The sequence below is a fragment of the Xenia sp. Carnegie-2017 genome, unplaced genomic scaffold (genome assembly GCF_021976095.1).
Source record: "Xenia sp. Carnegie-2017 unplaced genomic scaffold, XeniaSp_v1 HiC_scaffold_20, whole genome shotgun sequence".
NCBI classification, from domain to species: Eukaryota; Metazoa; Cnidaria; class Anthozoa; order Malacalcyonacea; family Xeniidae; genus Xenia; species Xenia sp. Carnegie-2017.
The window spans coordinates 12,299,600-12,319,360 of NW_025813483.1; the positions used below are offsets into that span (position 1 = coordinate 12,299,600).

The 19,761-nt window shown below is 33.7% G+C and overlaps 2 protein-coding genes and 1 long non-coding RNA gene across 4 annotated transcripts; 2 read left to right on the top strand and 1 right to left on the bottom strand.

The window, feature by feature from the left end:
* Window positions 1–4,184: 4,184 nt before the first annotated feature.
* Window positions 4,185–5,999, top strand: LOC124442474. Its single transcript, XR_006947255.1, has 3 exons — window positions 4,185–4,269; window positions 4,884–5,047; window positions 5,330–5,999. It is a non-coding gene; the product is annotated as an uncharacterized LOC124442474 (long non-coding RNA).
* Window positions 6,000–7,499: 1,500 nt separating this feature from the next.
* On the top strand, window positions 7,500–10,257 carry LOC124442469 (DNA polymerase kappa-like). The gene is given in 2 exon segments (XM_046992981.1): window positions 7,500–8,932; window positions 8,935–10,257. Coding segments are annotated over 2 exon segments (2,094 nt in total). The 5' UTR covers window positions 7,500–7,533; the 3' UTR covers window positions 9,630–10,257.
* Window positions 9,642–19,630, bottom strand: LOC124442468 (tetratricopeptide repeat protein 27-like). 2 transcript variants are annotated; one of them, XM_046992979.1, is made up of 31 exons: window positions 19,450–19,630; window positions 18,823–18,930; window positions 18,372–18,450; window positions 18,165–18,285; window positions 18,002–18,052; window positions 17,420–17,509; window positions 16,961–17,063; window positions 16,377–16,404; window positions 15,993–16,065; window positions 15,786–15,837; window positions 15,213–15,293; window positions 14,947–14,987; window positions 14,760–14,872; window positions 14,223–14,289; window positions 14,004–14,117; window positions 13,879–13,914; window positions 13,570–13,629; window positions 13,294–13,416; window positions 13,091–13,168; window positions 12,704–12,799; window positions 12,315–12,368; window positions 11,957–12,055; window positions 11,812–11,864; window positions 11,645–11,723; window positions 11,264–11,350; window positions 11,064–11,124; window positions 10,903–10,955; window positions 10,758–10,835; window positions 10,576–10,687; window positions 10,060–10,160; window positions 9,642–9,977 (listed from the first exon to the last, which is right to left on the bottom strand). In XM_046992979.1, the coding sequence occupies exons 1-31, from the start codon at window positions 19,595–19,597 to the stop codon at window positions 9,843–9,845; spliced, it is 2,574 nt and encodes an 857-aa protein (XP_046848935.1). In that variant the 5' UTR covers window positions 19,598–19,630; the 3' UTR covers window positions 9,642–9,842. The 2 variants fall into 2 exon arrangements, with proteins under 2 accessions (XP_046848935.1, XP_046848936.1); XM_046992980.1 differs by having other exon boundaries at window positions 19,511–19,600.
* Between the last annotated feature and the right edge of the window lie 131 nt (window positions 19,631–19,761).

Sequence of the window (19,761 nt, forward strand, 5' to 3'; positions counted from 1 at the left end):
CTCGCTATCTGTAGGTATATGATGTCATATCTACATATAATAGTTTCTACAATTATGGACGCCATTAAAAGCAGGTTTTGAAAAAAAATCAAACAACAGCGATGTTTGCCACAGTTTCTAAAAACGATGGGAAGGCTTTTATACAACTTCTTGCTGATAAATCAAATTGTTGATCTTTGAAAAAAAAATAAAACTGCGGAAAAGTAAGTCATGCTTCGCCCGACAAGCACGAACTCTAGCCACGCCACAGCAGCGAGCAGTTTCAACTGAAAGGAAATGACTTTCATATTATCAGACATTATGTTACCTATACTGTCTTTTATTTAATGTATATTTAACATTGCTTATGTTGAAACATGAAAATTTGCAATATTGAAAGCCTGAAGAAAGTTCAAACTATTAGAGGTAAAAACAGCTTATTCTTGCCAAAGTACACCGTGTTTGTAAGAAAGCAGGTTGTATTTTTGTTATATAATTTTAAACGTTTTATCTTTATCACAAGAAATTGCACTTAATAACCATCCTCTTAACCATACATAATTTCTCGAATGCTTCACCTCACAATCATATATCTTATCTTAGCATCCATTTTCCTTACTATACAAACTCATAACTCTATTATAAGCCTCATAACTCTATTATAAGCCTCATAACTCTATTATAAGCCTCATAACTCTATTATAAGCCTCATAACTCTACAAACTTATTCTTCATATACAAACTTAACTGTTTTGCCACATGTATTCAAAATATATTTCATATTCAAAAATGAAAGACAACCTAAGCTTCGGTATCGCAAAGGGAGGTTGGGACACTCCCACAAATGACTTCAGCCACGACATCTCCAGGGGAAACTACCCTGGGGGAAAATCGCCAGTTCCCAAATGATGGAATACACAAACATAAAGTAAAAGAAAACTTACTGGTCTGACCTTCAAAATCGTTTTCTTCTATGAAAAATGCACGGCCAATAATCACATGATTCAGGGCCAAGTCTTATCTCAGTATCCATAGGTGTATCCATCGGGAAAAATATCTTGAACCATATCAATAATTACTACTGACTATCCATTTAGAAAGGTTGCTACACAACTTCTTTGAAGATTCTACAGTTTTCTACAGTTTTCTACTCCTCGAGGAGCTTTATTCTTTTCTAACCTATATAATTTAACATAAAGAATTTTTTTAAAACGTCTATGGTTTTGAAAGAGAAATATCAAGTGTGAGATAGTAGCAGAAAAGCTTCATTTGGTATGCAATTTTGTGCCTTATCGTGTATTCACAAAAAAGATTAATTTTTGATGGATATTTCAACATAAAAGTTTATGTCAATACCAAACTCAAAGACAAAGAAAAACTTCGTATTAACCTCAGAAGAAACGATGAAAAGCAAAAGAATAAATTCATAAATAAAACAACTAAGTTTATTGTGCAATTTACATTAATTTTGCGTTGGCAAATGTACAGAGCATAGAACCCAACCCACTGATCAAAAATTAGATAGCGAGTAACGTAGCCAATCAAAACGCAGAATGAAATAAAAGTGCTAAAGGAACTTTTATCACAATAAGTGGGAATTCCAGAACAAAAAGGTCCTTCTATGTTATTGCCGTTAATGTATTGATAATAGAAAAGAAAGCAAGGATTATTTTCAGACAATGTTTTTTTTGAAACTGCAATCATTGATTTTAACATTTTCCATTAGCTCATATATCATTTTCTTCGACTACAGAACAAATCAACAAGAATAATTTTAATCACATTCTCCAATTAAACTATACTCGGCGTCTCTTGGTGCAAACAAAGAACTTCTTTATCATATTAAAAGCACTGCGACAAAATTTTAATAACAAAAAAGAAAGATGTTTGGTAGTTTATTCAGTATTCGCGTGGCATGTATGTTTGAACAAGAAAAGAAAATAGAAGAACAATTTTAACGTTTTTATTTCAATGTATATCTTTCACTGTGAAATCTTCCATTTTGAATACATATCTTTCGTTTTTATTTGAACGTATATTTTCAGAACTTAAGTGCATGTGCATCCTCTTTCTTAGGTAAATCTCCCGAGGTATATCTTCAACTGTTTGTCTACCTATATGTCTTGTATACAAATAGCTTAAAAAAGAGCTTCAGGGATAACGGTGTACACGTTCTTGGTATTCCAAACAAGTTAATATGAAAAAAGTAAGTAAGTTACCTAGTTTAAAAGGAAAATCACTGCACATTACAAACAAATGTAAATAATTGTTCCATCTAGTTTAGTTAGTTTGTTGGGTCATCAAAGTATTATAATTGAAAATTTTGTTACGTATTCGTAGCCAAAGTGGAAACCAGTTTTGACTGACGTTATAAGCATGTTTAAATAAAGTTCTATCTGTGTGTTTATCGATATGTGGCAGCTATTGTGTCCTTGACTGATCTTCTGTCGAGAAACGCAATAATTTTTTGTTCAATTTGAACTGTTTCTGACCAGTAAAAGGTAATACAATCATGTAATAGGAAGTCTCCATTCTCGAAACCAAAATAAATTTCACCTCCATTTGTAATTTTCGAAACCATGCATATCGCATGTTGGCTTTTTATGTCACTTTAAAGTTTTAAGGTGATGGCTTCAGGGATTAGCAGTGTACATCGTGGCATGTTAAAAAGTTTCAAATGCGACAAACAAGCTCATTGTGCAATTTACATTATTTTTGCATTGGCAAATGTACAGGGCATAGAACCCAACCCACTGATCAAAAATTAGATAGCGAGTAACGTAGCCAATCAAAATGCAGAATGAAATAAAAGTGCTTAAGGAACTTTTATCACAATAAGTGGGAATTCCAGAACAAACAGGTCCTTCTATGTTATTGCCGTTAATGTATTGATAATAGAAAAGAGAGTAAGGACTATTTTCAGACAATGTTTCTTTTGAAACTGCAATCATTGATTGTAACATTTTCCATTAGCTCATATATCATTTTCTTCGACTACAGAACAAATCAACAAGAATGATTTTAATCACACTCTCCAATTAAACTATACTCGGCGTCCCTTGGTGCAAACAAAGAACTTCTTTATCATATTAAAAGCACTGCGACAAAATTTTAATAACAAAAAAGAAAGATGTTTGGTAGTTTATTCAGTATTAGCGTGGCATGTATGTTTGAACAAGAAAAGAAAATAGCGTAGCCAATCAAAATGCAGAATTTAAAAGGAGTAGCATAGCCAATCAAAATGCAGAATTTAAAATAATTTTTTCTACAATAAGCGAAAATTCAAGAACAAAAAAGTCTTTATATGTAATAACGTTAATTTATTATTAACAAAAAAGAAAGTAAGCAATATTTTGAGAAATTCTTCTGAAATTTTTTGACAGAAACAACAATCATCGATTGTTAGTATTTATATTTAACTCGTACCTTTCTCTCACACGAAACATTTTCCATCAGTGCGCGCACTGTTTACTTCAACTACAGAACAAGAATAGTTTCGATTTCAATTTCAAAGAAATTACACTCAAGGCAAACAAAGACAAGATTTATGACGTTAATAACAAACATCCAGCCTCTAATTTTAAGGCATACTTTATACAGGGTTTGCTTTTTTATCTCGTTTTAAGTCTTGAGGAGATGATTTTAAGGATTTAAGAGCGGTGCACGTGCGGTGTGACTTTCTAAATACACCGTAAAATCCACACAATGATGTCGAAGTTAAACTATTTATTTATGTAATGTAGCTTACTCATGCATTCAGAATCATGTCTTCAAAAGATGTGAGCTACATCATATGCTGCATCTTCTGCTTAAAAGAATATCGCTGTTTTATAAAATAAAATGTTTTCATGACTGTCTACATATACACAGGAAATAAATTCTTTTCGTTATGCATAAGAAAACGGAAGCTTATTGATTCAAAAGTCTCTCGCGATTTATTCTACGTACAAGTAACTAGCAATGATTCACATGTAGCTATATTCATTTCGTTACTAAGAGCGATAACATAAGCGTTAGATTTCTAAAAAGCAATGGTCAATGTTTTAGTGGAATAAATTTTGTCTTGCCTATAAATTACAATGTTAAAAAAATTAAATTACGCAAAAACACTGCACACGTGTCCATAGATATCTATTTTGAAATTTGCCAATTGGATGTGAAAGAGTAAGGCTTTAGAAAAATGCTAAAGGAAGTAAACGTCAAAGAAAATACTTAAATATAAGTGTAACACGCATAAACGTCAGATCACTGCAAGAGTCAAAGAAGCACACAAGAAAACGTATGATTCAGGTTGGTGTTAAGCTTGTTAATATACATATAAAGTGAACTGTCTAAAGTTGATTCTATAGGGGCATTTAATGAGTTTGTAACCTCGATTTGTTGATAAGATATAAGATAAAGCAAAGTTTAGTGACTAAGTAGGTAGGTAATATTTCGCTTTTATTCCAACGGCATCGTTAGAACCGAGTCAGACCGATGTTCTGAATACTTTTTATTTTATTTTACCTGAAGTTGTCTACGTGTCCTGGTTATCCTTCACAAGCAACGATTTAAGGCAGGTTAACATTGAAACTAAAAAGCAATTGAAAGATTTATTTAATAACCAAGCACCATAACTGATTGATTTGTAGTTGTGTTTGAAGCTCGCAAATTATAATATCGTTCAATTTTTTTCAAACAATTTTTCGTAAATAAAATTTTTTTGTCTTTAAAAACTACATTACGGAACATCTTTCTGTGACTGTAGCAATTTACCAAACACATCAACCAAATAGCGCCCCTATCAACAACCAATCAAAAATATGAAATAGTCAATCAAACAACAAGTGCCAGCAAAAAGGATTTTCGCGTTTTTTGGACCTTTGAAGCAAAAAAGCATATTTCTTTGATACATTTTGATATAGATCGAAACAGAAAATGGCTCGTTTGAGTATCTTTGTCGTTGTGGTTCTCTTGCTTATGATTCAAAGCATTTTTGTTGAGTCTTGGTGGAGGCGCAGAAGACGTCGTCGTCGTTCACCACCCACTTATTGTCGATACCCCCGTCCATCACAGGGCTCTATCTCTGGTCAGTATTTCTCATCTTGTATTTAACGTCATTGCACGTTGTGTAATGATGTGCAGTGAAACGAGCAATTACATACAAACACTAATCTCAAAGGTATAGCTTCATACTGAAGAGAAATTAATGTTTATGTTTTCTAATAAGAGCCACCTTAAATTACGCGAAGAATTTTGAAACACCACATTGTTAAAAATAAATTAAATCAGCAGAATTTAAATAGCATTGAAACATCGTACATTGATGATTTTTTAGTCAAAGACAAAATTGAAAATTTTTCTGTTTTAGAAAAAACAAACGACTTCTTTTACGGAAGTACAAAGCTCTTTGGAAAGAAGTTTTGGTGGGGGAAGAGAAGTAAAATTGTCAAAAACACGTGGAAGTTAAGACACAGTTTACTCATGTTCCGTGGAAAAATTTTTGAGTGGGGAAGTAAACGTATTTATTCTTCTGGCACGACGGGTAAAAGTCCAGCGAGTTGTGACATTAGATGGTCCTGGGCCGCAAAGGGCAAAAGTAGATGCACTTTGAATGATGCTACACGATGGGCAAATCGATATAGATATCGTTATGGCAGATATCGTCTGTTATGGAACAACTGTCATCATTTCGTCAACAGACTGGGACGATATCTCCGTGGAAACTGCAGGCGCTGATCATACTATGATCAACCTAGGTTATGGACTGAATGGATTTGGACTGTGGAAAGAAGAAAAAACTTTTTTTTTTGAATAAATTTTGATCTTGCAGATTTCCTGCTTTCATTTTATAGCTACTTACTGTTCACCATAGATGTAACGTTTAGGTATGATAAAATTTTCTCTTTGCTTTTGATATAATCTTTTTTAGTTTAGGGACGTAATGTACATTTCCATTGTTTATATTTTCATTTTCAAGCTTAAAACTTGTTAGATTGCAATAAAGATGTACTTGTATTTGAGAGTACAAAAGAAATGAATTTTGTAGATTACTTTCTTTAGAATTTGGGAATATTTCGTGCAAAATAAAACTTTGATTTGAAACACAGGAGCGGATCAATGATCATTTGACAGGAGAGGTGCAGAATTTTCAAGGGGGGTGCATCATTGTCCTAGCTAGCGATGCCAGGGGGCTTCTGGCTATTGTGGATTTTTAGGCTTACAGATGAGTGAACTTTGTGTAATGAAAGTGTTATTAGCTTTTTAATGAATTTTTATGTTTTTTGTTAATGAATGCATGTTAAGTAATTTATTTCAATTTTAATGGTGCGCATGATAATGCTCAATAGCAAATGGTGGTAGCATAAAATATGTAATTGCCTTTGGAATGAGAAGTTCTATGTATACTTAGTCGTACTGTACAATGTCATAGTCTCTAATACAGTTATATTAATTAGGTCTACAGAACCTAACACCATTTTAGAATTCTTCTTGGGGGTGCTAGAGAATTTTGTGGGAGTATGCACCCCACAAGAAAATTCACCCCTATTCAAACTAAGAAGGTATGTCAACAAACACAGAGATGAAAGCTGGTTGTAAAACAACCAGGATAAAATAATTCATGGAATCAAGTTTTCGTTGATAGCCACTGACCTGCCTTTCAAAGTGCTCCCAACATCAATTTTATTATCACATGATCGCAAGGTCTGTGAAGAGTAGCAGGGACAAACATCTATCAAAGTTGGAAGAACCAACTACACTTATACCGCTAGCAGTTAATAAGTCAGACACTTTTTGTCCTCATTGCAAAATATGTTGGAAATGACATCAAGACAAGGACCTAGTAATATTAAAACTTCCTAATTTGCCGAGAATCAAGTAAGAACAAATCAAATTTTATCCAATGGATTTGGGTACAACAAGAGAACAACAATGCTTTGGGTACAACAAGGTACAACAAGGTACAACAAGGATTGTTAGGTACAACAAGAGAACAACTATCCTAGAAAGGGAGGTTTTCCAACAATACTAAACAGAAATATGATAATTGCGCGTGTAGTATTGCTTCAGACCCACATAAAATAGGCTTAAATACTCATGCTTTATGGAAGATATATAAGACAATAGACATTTACTTATTAGTTTTTACTTGGATGAACAACTGTAAAATTTAACCATATTCAATACAGAATCATTCATGAGTGCAATTGTCTTTCAGTCGCCATTATATATAGTTTTCAATCAAACCGTGCGCAACAAGTTACAAGTAGTTCGTCAAAGCTTTCGCTGACGCTGATGTTGTCAAAAAAAATATTAAGTGTTGAGTTACTCAGTTACTGCACCTTTTACAGCTGCACAACCATGACAAACGATGAAATGTAACTATCAACCAATTCTTGGCTTTCTAGGTTCAGACCATTGATTCATACAGCAAAACAAACGTAATGCATTGACCTGCATTGAAAAAACTTTGCCAAATGCATGTGTTTCTTTGCAGCTAGAACGTTCAACATGGCAGATTTTCATCGGAAGGAGCCGTAAAAAGCCGTTCAGGGAAAAAAAACTCCAACAAACATGGCGGACGAAGATGACTTCAACCTTTCTTCTGATGAAGATTTCTTAAACGATTGGAAATTTGATGAAAATTATAATTTATCTTTTTTATCACGAGATGTTTCTTCCAACGTACCTATGAATAATGAAAAAACCCCAACTTTTCTTGAGAACGTTTCTAAAATATTCTGTGACAATGATCAAAATGACGGTCAAAGTTCCATTATGAAAGTGTCTCGAATGGATTTAAACACGACTAAAGCGGGAATGGATGGGTTGGACAAAAATAAAATCAACCAAATAATTTACGAAGCCAGCAAAGGCTCAAAGTTTTACGAAAATGAGAGAAAGAAAGAACAGCAGGTTCAGAAACGTATTACAGAACTGCGAAGAAAAATGGTTTTGTTCACTGCTGAGCAGAGAAACAAAGCCCATCAATTCACAGATAAACTAGTTCAGGAGTTAGAGAAAGGTCGTGACTTGTCAAGGATTATTGTCCACGTAGACATGGATGCATTTTTTGCTGCTGTGGAGATGAGGGATGACCCAAGTTTGAAATCGAAACCAATGGCTGTTGGTGGAAATGCGATGCTTTCCACATCAAACTACTTGGCTCGACGTTTTGGCGTGCGCGCTGCAATGCCCGGGTTTATTGCTAAAAAGTTGTGTCCAAATTTGATCATTGTACCCTTAAATTATGAAAAATATAAAGAAGTCAGTTATGAAATAAGAGATATTTTTGCTGAGTACGATCCAAACTTTTTACCCACGAGTCTTGACGAAGCATATTTGGATATTACACATTATGTTAGGAGTCGTCAAAGGAAGACATCGAAAGTTGATACTTCTGTAGAACAACATGAACGTCAAATGAAGAGCCCAAAAGATCAGTCCACTGACGAGAGAATGTTTGATGGAGACGTTTACAACACAGTGGAAGAGGTCGTAAAAGAAATGAGACGAAAAATTGAAGATAGAACCCAACTTACTGCTAGTGCAGGTATCGCATCAAATATGTTTCTCGCCAAGGTTTGCTCTGACAGAAATAAGCCAAATGGTCAGTTCTTTCTGAAGCCAGAAAAAGAGGAGATCATGAGGTTTGTCTCTGAATTACCTCTGAGGAAAGCGTATGGAATTGGCCGCGTTAGCGAGCAAATACTTACATCCGTTTTAGATGTTAAGACATGTTCTCAGCTTTACGATCGACGCGGATTAATGCAGCTTCTCTTTACTCCAACTGCATTACGATCCTACCTAGAAATATCTCTTGGTCTTGGATCTAATGTCGTCGACGTTGACCGTGAAAGGAAAAGCATAAGCACAGAAACTACATTTAAGGAAATAAACAAACTCGAAGATCATTTAGGAAAATGTCGCGAGCTTTGTGAAGAACTCTCGCAAAGTCTTAAAACGTAAACTCTGCAAGAAAAATTGGCGTAAAATTGAAGACGATTAATTTTGAAGTTAAGACAAGAATAAGCACGGCCGCGTTTCCTGTTCAAAGATCAGAGGAGTTATTCTCACACGCAAAAAAACTCATCCTTAATGAAATCCGTTCGTGTATCCCGGAGCCATTGCGTTTGAGGTTGATGGGTGTTAGAGCTGCTGAATTATGTGAGAAGATTGGAAATGACGGTAAACAACTAACCATCACGAGTTTGATGAAGAATGAAAGAACGGGTATAGTGCAACCATCAAAACCGTCACCGTGTTTCTCCTCCAAAGAAACCGAGAGCGATGTTTGTGATTTGACGGAAAGTGCGCAATCGTCGTCGGCTCAGGTATTCGAGACATCAAAAAAACTCAATTCCAAAGGACTTCCCAATGTGGTTGACAAATACGAGAAATCTGACCAATCATCGAAGCCTGATGTTGTTACATCCCAACCTGCAGCATTTAAATGCCCTGTATGTGGGAAGAACTTCACATTTAAATTTGGTGATCCACTACTACAAATGAATACACATGTTGACACTTGTCTGAAGAAACAAGATCTACTCAAGAATTCTGGAAACCAAAAGATCCACGGAAAGTCGATAACAAAGAAACGCAAACGAGAACCATCACACACAAAGAACTGCAAACGCAAACCTATGGACCGTTTCCTCGCAAAATAAAAACGAGTTACGTTTCGTGGCAAAAGGTACAGGTTTACTATGATGGTAAGGTGTTAAAAAAATCTGAAATATTGAAAACATAGACAGGATATCAATAATGTGCAGGGATCCTCTGGACATGCTTATGGACAATTCCTTTTTTCTTTTCACAGATCAAAAACTTCTTGTGGCATTTAGCTGCAACTTTTGGATGTTGTTAGCTTGAACAAATAATTATAGTATTTGCTGAATTGGCAACTTTTTCAAATCTTCTATTGCGCTGACAGTCGTTTCAAGTTCTTTCTGAAGCTTGGATATTGATTCATTTATACAATTTTCAACCTCTCCAGATAATTGAAAACCAGCGTTCTGCAAGGGAAGATATGTCATACATACACTAACAATTTGTGAAAAGCCAATCAACAAGAACAATGTATTTTGTTTCACTTACTTTAAATTTAACAACAAGACCTTTAAGGTTAAGTTTGGAAGATGACAACAGCTGGATGGCTTTTCTATTTTCTTTTTCCCCTTTGACAGCTTCGCGATACGCTAAATGTATTTAGAATTAGGATATAAAAAAAATTGTAATAATATAATACATAAAAGAAGCTAAAAATATACTCTGTATCATTTACGCATCTTTAAATTGATCACGTGATTATCTACGGCCAATAGCATTTTGTGTCAGGGAGATTTTACATAATTTTCATTTGTTTATTTCCTCACTATATAGTTGAGTAAATGATTATAGAATAAAACGTTCTTGACATTAACTTAAACAAGTCATTTTCAACGTTGGAAGATAAAATCAAAAAATATATATAGTTATGAAACTGGTTATATCTTTATGACCGTCTGAAGCTTGCAGTTACCGAACGAAAAAGGGGTCTGGTGAAAAATATTAATACGATGGCAGAACAGAATGCTAAGAAGAAAGCAGACTTCAAACGTTCTATGAACTAACCTCTCGATAGTTCAAGACTAGTTTGTACAACGTTTTCAATACTTTCTTGACTTTTTTCCCATCCGGGAGACTGTATATTCACTCCGTTTGCTTTCACCAAGAACTGTAGAAACTAATTTCGAGATATTTCTTTTACTTCTACACCATTTAGCCATGTTTGTCACCATATCACCAAAAAATACCTTTTGTTTTTCCTCGGCAGTCTGCCCGTTTTTGTAAAGATCCGAATAAAGTTTCCAAACTTGTGCATTTCCTGTGCACTGAAAGATCAAAAATCATTATTCTTCCTATGATTAGGAAGCTATCGCCATTGTAAGAATTGATCACCTGCGATGTAATTCTTCCAAATAACTCCCTTACTTTGCCTTTCAATCTTGATGCTTATCGAAGCATATAAAATGAAACAAAGAGTTTAAAATTAGAAAGTGGAATCTTCATCAGTAACTGGGTACTTCTGTCTTCCCACCATATAACTAAAAATTCCCTACCAGAGAAACCTTTATGGTCCTGCTTGCCATCAATAACAGAATTAACCAGTATGTGAAGAATCTATGAAAAGAATAAGACAACTACGTCCACATGATTTATATTTTAGCGAAAAAGTCAGCAAGAACACGTTTTGATGATACATAGCAATTGACAAGACGTTACTTCAACAGTTTGATGTACTAACTACTTATCAACAAACCTCAATATCCAAATATTTCTCCTTGAGGTCCATCAATCGATGCAAAGCTTCAATAACGTTCTCAAAAGCGCCCATATCAGCGCTCACCTAGTGTAATCAAAACAGTAAAAAAAATCATTTAAACGTTAAAGTTGTTCATCGAGAAATTTAAAGAAGAAGTCTTTCATTTCTCCAGTAACCAATTCTTGGTGCCAAAATGTACAAAAAACGTTCAAGCCGATGAATAATCTTTTATTTACATAAAAGCCTCGAAGACAATTGATTAATACAGTTTCCGTGTTGTGTGTTACTAGCAGCTCACGCAAAGCAACATTTTCCAAAACTAAGTTTCCCAAAAACAGAACACAACACTATAATGAAATCGAGGTAAGTTTCTCGTACCACGAGGAAATTTTCCCATATTTGCCATTTGTCATAATTCGTTCTCAGGGCTTCCTGTAAAGTCCTGAACGCACGATCTCTACTCGAGGAAAATACAAGGGAGAAGTCTTAACTATACAAATACACACGGCAATTAGATGAACAGCCATTGCAAAGCTTTTACTAACTTGTGCTTCAATTTGACGAAAACTGAAGATAAATTGTTCCAAGCTTCGGAATTCTAAACAAACGTGTGGTAAGTTTTTCCACTTTTTTCCCTCTGTAAATATTGCCAACTTAGAAATAAAAAGTTAACTTTTAACGTGACCGTACATCCGGGTTCATTGAGACGCACCAATGAAAAGCCTTGGCAGCAACGTCCAACTTTTCCGTTGCTATGGCAGCACAGCCAAGAGAAAACCAAACACTCTCCTTAAAATAAAAAAAAATTTGTACTTCATATAGAATATGCCTACAAACTTGAAAAACATAACATGAAGTTCTCACAAAGAGGAGACAAAAATTAAAACCATGATATAGCATGATGGATACGTCATTTTCTTAATGTCATATTTACAATTTGACATTAAGGGAAAGGGAATGTTACAATACAGCCAGCCACACTAAAGAAATTTGTTGCAAGAGCTGTGTTCATTACAAATTTTACTTTGAATTGCAGCAAAGTTCATACCTGAAGAGAATTGATTTCTAACGACTTCTGAAAACAGGGAATGCACTCCTCAAACTATACCGAAGAAAAAATAATTCAAAATCAAAAAATTAGAGGATAAAATATTTTATGTTGCGTTAAACAGCAATGTGATGGTGACGCAAATCAGCAAATGTGATCAAGGAGATGCAACAGGATCGATAACCGAAACAGAAAAACCGATGCATCATAGTTTAAATCGTAATGATGACATAAAGAAAATTTCATACTTGATCATAGTAACTTTCTCACTACAACATCACGCATTGCGTGGCTTTTTGCTTATAATAAATTAGCGATTCTCAAGGTACTAAAAATTCAATGCTTGCCAAATGCAACTTAAGAAAATAACAAAAAAAAACTAGCGGTACCTTTCTTTCTCTCAAAAATAAATATCCCAGGGATCTTTGCGCTCTTGCACTACGATGATCTGAGAAATCCCAAGCTTTCCTATAATAATCCTCATTCTAAAAAAAAAACATAAAAAATAGAGGCATTGCACCAATCTTTTTTCTAGTCTCTGCCTAACTAGAATGTGACACATTTACTACCATGATGCTTTTACCACCAATTGCCATTGGTGGTAAGAAGACACATTCACCACCATGATGCTCCTATTTTATCATGATCATATTTGCAGAAAAATTTATTAACCTGATGACATTATAAAATGCTACATATGACATACACTGATGACATCATGAAATGCTACTTATGACGTACCTTGGTGACATCATGAAATGCGACTTATGACGTACCTTGGTGACATCACCCAATAAGCACCAAAGTTTTGCTGTCTCGTGTATTTTTAGCTGTGCTCTTACTACAAATTCTGCCTGAGTAAAATAAAACAATTTGTTGCTGCCTACCTTTGATTATCTATCAGTCAAAATTTTGCCCAGTGATTTTTTTCACAAAATTTTGTGAAATAAATGCAGCGCAGCAAAACACAAAACTGTACCTTTTCAAACCATCCTAAAGAAATGTAGCAGTTGATAACTTCATCCCATAACTGAAGCCTTTCGTAAATCTCCAGTGCACTTTTCATAACACCAAGTTCAACATAAAGACTCGCCAATTCACGCTAAATAGAAGCAAAATTACGATAAACTTTTGATTGAGGAGATTCTCCAAAAGAAGTAAGTTTCCTTTGAATTTTACATAATCCTCACAACATTTCTTCATTCTATTTCTCATATCACTGAATACAAACAACCGCCGTTCATATTTTGCCAACCTGCATTTTCCATCTTGTTGGAAATGGCACACCGTAAAAAAATTCAATTCTTTGAGAAATCTAGAAAAGACAACAACTTACATGATTTCGTGTAAGTGCAGCGTAGTGAAAATTTCCCAAATTATGACGACTCTTGTTCAGTACGTAGAGTTTATTAGTGATATTAAACACTGCACGATAAATTCATTGCCAAAAATAGTATTTGCAATTCATAACATCAAGTTTAAACAATTTTCCTGTTCCCGCATTGCACACAGAAAAAACATCACTCCCCCCGGCATGAATACATACTGCAACAAAAATACAAACCTTTGCATTAGAATTCTCGTACTGATCGACAAGTTCCTATATTAAAATGCATTCAAATCGTGCAATGAAACATTTCATTGCCACCACGATTTTAGTAACATTCTTTTAATGACAGACTACGATACCTGAAGTTGAACCATACTTCTTTCCTTCCTACGAGACGATTTCCTTTCGTATTGACTTCTGAGCAGTAAACCTAAAGATTGAATGCACCAAGCTCGCGGTTGGGACAGCAGCAACTTAAATAAGTAATAAAAAGAACAAAAAATTATAAAATGAAGATGAAAACTCATTTGCAACGTAAGAAAGACAAAGGTATGAAAAACTAAATAGATTTTATGTACCGCAACATTAGCAAGAATTTCTTCTACTAAAAGCTCGGTGTAGGCTTGAGATTTCTGTTTGTAAAAGCTAAAACAATAACAATGTAAGTAAAACGATGAATTCATATTCTGGGAAAACTTTCTATCAAAAATGAAGCTTGTTTTTTTAACCGAAACCGGACTTAGCTAGATGGCAAACATAACATAGTATTTAAGAATATTTGAGCTGCAAAACATGGTTAAATGCATTAAGTATGAAATTTATTTATACTTTGGGTAAAAATTTTTTGATGCAACAAGAAAGTTTTGATACGTTAGTTCTTGGTTTGCTCTTACCAAAGTAAAAGTCCACAACAAACTTTTCAATTTATTAAAACCTTGATTCAGTCCAAACTACAGTCTCGTCGTTACAAGATTTGAAAAATAGTCTATATTTGTAACAGAATTCTTTGGTTGGAGTCGGAAATGAATAAATTCCCCCTCCCCCGGAAATTTGCACATCGCTATAAAAATAAATCGTAAAAGAGTATTGCTACATAAACCTTTAACAGTTCTTACCAAACAGCTAAGATTAAGGCCAAGTGTAATGGGTTCAAATCTTCCTGACGATGATTATTAGGATTAGTGAAATTTGGTTCGTTGAGGAGTGTATCATCCTCTAAACTCACATTCTGTAAATATAAAAACACAAATTAGTAAAGTTCACGTTGAAAATCTAACATTTTGATTTTGCCTCTTGTTTTACCTTGGGAAGATTTTCAACTTCAAAAGTCTCATCTTCTTTTCCTACATCAAAAAATCGTTAGGAATAGAAACCAATTCTAATTTTCTTGATCACTCGAATATCATATTTAATTTTTTTTATTTTTAAGTATTTTGTACTGCGCATGTGCCCTTTCACTTTTTCAACTGTGATCAAATACATAGGGTTGTAGAAATCCTCCTTTAGTCATAACCACAGATGAGTGTACATAGACTTACTATCTGCCACAATCCTATCTAAGTTCATACCACAGCCGTTCTCCAAATTTGCCTTTGCCAGTAGTTGAACGTAATCAAATTGTTGGAATTTTGTTCTTTTGCCCAACGCTCCTAAAGTAGTAATGTACTCCCTAAGATAAACGATATTACGGTGATGTTTGAAGACTATTTGTTTCACAAGATATTTGCCAAGAGCTCCTAAAGTAGTAATGTACTCCCTAAAGCACAGAACTTGATTTGTTTCAGACAAGTGCGATCGACAAAGTTTTAGTGTGGTGAACAACATTGACAGATGAGTCTAATATCAAACGCGTTTGATATTAGACTCATCTGTCACGAATGACAAATGTTGTTCAAAACTTCCGCGCACACTAGGAAATTCTGTCGATCGCACTTGTCACGAATAACAAGTACGCGCGGCAAGTTTACCAGTGTGCGGCGCGCTTAAGATAAACGATATTACGGTGATGTTTGAAGACCATTTGTTTCACAAGATATTAATAGAATTCTAATGTTACATGGTGGAAAATGGGGTAAAACAACATTACATTAAACAAAATCTCATTGTAGCCTTCATGGATGATGAAAAATTCGCTTGTTTACCTGCTAACAAGACTTCAACACCAACACATTTTTGGGCCTTTTCAAATTGTTCCTGAAAGACGAATGCAAAGCAAATAGCAAGTTGAAATGTGCTAACACTCTTGTTCCATAAACAGAGAACTAACAATTTTATAAAAATTAATCACACAAATTTCTACATCATGGCCACTGTGTATACATATTATGACCCAATTTTCAAAAATTTACCTTTGCTTTCCCGCATTCAAAATACTGTAAGTGATGATAGCCGCTTTCCAAGTAAATCCTCGACCGCATTTTACTGCAATTTAATACAGAAACATGTAACGTACAAGTAGAAATTCAAACAACTATTTTCATACAATATTGTACTATCCAATCTGCATCGATTTGCGTCAAACTATATATTTCCTGGCATGCCGTTGAATTAACAAAAATTCATTTATGAAAAAAACGCAAGGATGTAAATATGTTGTTTTAGATTAACTTACTCATAAACTTTACTATAGACATGTAAATGTTCAGCATGTTCTTGAAATAAAATATATGTGAGATTGCTAGGTTTTTAATAGCGAACGAAGACTTCCTGCATTCATGTAGACAATAAAATACCTTGAAAAGGTGCAGTCATCCAAGTCAACTGAAAATAACAAAACGAATCTTTCGTTGAGTGTGGTTGAGTTCATTATCTAAGCCCTTTAATAAGACAATGCCTCATCACATATAAAATGGCTCCATGTTTGATATAAATAGTTTTATAAATGTTAAAAATAGATTTAGACAAAAAACAAAGGTGTATTAAGATTCACGTGGGAGCAATGCCGCAACGTAATTCATAGAAATGTTTTCAATCAGTGATGTTGCTTTTTCAAAAAATCTAAACAGCCACGCTTGATTTGAAAAGCGAGTTAAAAAAAGCTTTGATAACCACCGTTACACTTACTGTTTAAGATACAATGTAAATAAACTTTAAAAAGTGTGACAGTCAGTTAAAACTTTTAATTCACGCACTTTGCCAAATGGAGTGGTAAAACACTAGTCAGAAAAATATTTGATTTTGTGATGCACTTTGTTGTGGTACTTAACAATTTTTGCTAAAAGATAAAACGTGAATAACGGATCTTTACAAATAAATAACAATAGAATTCTTACGTTGATGGATTCGTGATGTATTTATAACAATTAGATTAACATACTTCTTTCAAGAGCTAACATCACATCCTCTTTCAACGAAGATAAACGATCTTCCAAAAACTGTTGATGTATGAACAAACAACGCACCTCCCAGAGAGGCTGAGTCTGGCAAAAGAGAGATACATTAAATATAAATATTTTTAACAAAATTCATTCAAATACGTGTGATCCATCGTGTTGAACGACACCACAGTGTGATATAAGACGTCTAAATATTAGATCAATTTTGATGAAGACATTAGACAGTAGGTTTTAACATTAACGACACTAAACTAGGGTATATAAAAGCTCAAGATTAAACATCGAATGAATTTTTATGAAAACACTATGAAGTATTTAACGACTCAAGTTTTAACACCGGATCTCTCATGATGAAAACACAAGCCTGGGGTTTATAAGAATTCAACTTTCAACATCATAAAAAGAAAACCCAATAAGAAATCTCTATGTTATGGACATACTTTCAAGTCCTTCAAGATGTGTCTTAAGTCCACCAAAATAATTTTTGCAATACATAAAAATTCCAGATGTTCAGAAAGAACATACACCTCCTATAAATTAAAAAAGATGATTAGACATTGCATTTAAAATCAACTCTACATGCAACAAAGCAATAATGTGCAAACAGAAGAAATTTTATGTCATACCAAGTTATTTGAAATAAAATGCACATAGCTTGTAACTATGGAGAAGTTTCAACATAAGTAAAAACTTATAGGTTAATTATTCCACTTAAATCTAATTTATTCATCATAGAAATGACAAAATAGCATGAAAGCTTATTCTTCTTTCCTCTCTATTTAAGGTTGTGGGTTGGGTTAGGGTTAGGATTAGGGATAGGATTAGGATTATGTTTTTAGAAGATGGTTTATCCTCACTGAAAGAGGATGTGATGTTAGCTCTTCAAAGAAGTATGTTAATCTTATTGTTATAATTACACAACAAATAACATCATGAAAATGACCAATTTCGTATTTTCCATAAACCATTTCCAAATGAAAAGATTAATTGTTCAACAAAAACCTATTTTGGCATGTAATTACCTCGCTATCTCTTTTCAAAAAATCAAAGACTTTTCTTTTATGATTTTTCATCTACAAATAAAATAAAAACAAAGCAGGTTTTAAAAACACAGTCAAAAGCATGGAAAATGGCATAGCCCAATAAGCACCCCCCTGCCTTATGAAATATTTGATTATCAAATACCATGTCTTTATCTTGTTGGTAATCTGATAGAATTTCACCAATATTACATGATGGTCCAAGCCAATTTTGCTGAACAACCAACTGTAGACACACAATACCCAGTGACAAAATATGGAGTTCTCTTTGATAAAAAAGCAGAAAAACCAATTCCATACAACTGTAGGCCATTCTTTCATAAAGCAATACAAACGTAGCACACAGCACTACCTTAAATAACTGTCAATGTTTGAGGTTGATGAGCAAAGATACTCTGATATATGTTCCTTCAAAAGACCATTGGTAAAATCTAAAATGAAGTCAAATGTATTTTCTTAAAAATCAGGATGAAATTTTCAATAAAACAATTGACAGTTAGGTATAATGTTTTTAATGTAATTTTTATCTTTAACTAGAAATTTACACAAGTTCTTGTTATTGACAAATTATTTGTGTATCAACTTTTTTATCACAACTGTTGCGATAGCTTTACGAAAGAAATATAAGGCTAGTATTTACATTAAAATCTTTTTCCACCAACATATTTGTTGGTACGATTATACAACTGATTAAATGGTGAATTTGATATTGCAAAACCAGGATGTGGGAATTACTAATTATAACTGCCATAAATTAAAGTCAGCCCAGCACAACAAGACTGCTGTAGGTAAAAATTACTAACCTGGTTTGCTTTTATGTTCCAATGAAATAAGATGTCTACACGATGGACTGTTAAAAATCTTTCCATAATCACCGTACAATAAATTTTCCAATACAAATTTTATTTCAGCTGAAATATGCAAAATGATTATGATGGCTAAGCAATCTCGTCTTTTTGCCCACGCAATTTCTTTGGCACCTTTTTGAAAGGTGTCATTGATAACAGGTTAGTTTGTATTATAAGTGATTTGTTGGCAAAAAGGAAAAATTTATTAAGGTGAAAATGCTAAGTCAGTTTATGGACCAATAATTCTCCAAGTTACTTGCAAATATTTTAAATCCCAATTGTGATAAATATTTCACAAGTACAATTGAAGGACACAGGATTTTACCACTTCCAATGAAAGTTTTCACAAGATGGCCAACAAAATACTTGATCACACACGGCGCATACATATTTAACCATAAAATACATTATTTGCAACCAATTTTGTATTTTAGCACAACTTGGGACAAAGAGAGAAACAGTTAACGCAGTAAATTCAAGTTTTAGCATATTTATAATAAAAACTCTTTAGTTCACAAGATATTTTGTACACAATAACAGTGAGACAGATGTCACTGTCATAAATAAATTTAAGTTACTCACTAAAAATACTCCTTTCATCGTCAGTCAATGCTTCTAAATGTTCTAGACTGGTTTTTTGTACCTTGCCATCATTGCAAAACAGTTCATACTCCAGAGTTTTTGCTAAATTCGTTATTATTTCTTTCTCACGTGTTGTTATTGAAGACATGATTGAAAATTTCAAGAAGAAGGCAATACTTCATGTAATAAAATTCAAAAGTACACGTGCCTTAAAAATAAGTACGCCAATAGCCAACTTGAAGAGAAATTGGATAAAGGTAAATTTACTGAACTACAAACAAAAGCAAAATTGAAGTTTACTTTCTACTTCAT

What these genes read in the sequence shown, in the direction of transcription:
- LOC124442468 (XM_046992979.1), bottom strand. Translation starts at nt 19,597, where the DNA reads ATGTCTTCAATAACAACACGTGAGAAAGAAATAATAACGAATTTAGCA. An exon ending in GCCTTAATCTTAGCTGTTTG is followed by an intron (nt 14,290 to 14,759) that starts GTAAGAACTGTT and finishes TTATTGTTTTAG; the next exon opens with CTTTTACAAACAGAAATCTC. An exon ending in TTCGTCAAATTGAAGCACAA is followed by an intron (nt 11,724 to 11,811) that starts GTTAGTAAAAGC and finishes TTCCTCGAGTAG; the next exon opens with AGATCGTGCGTTCAGGACTT.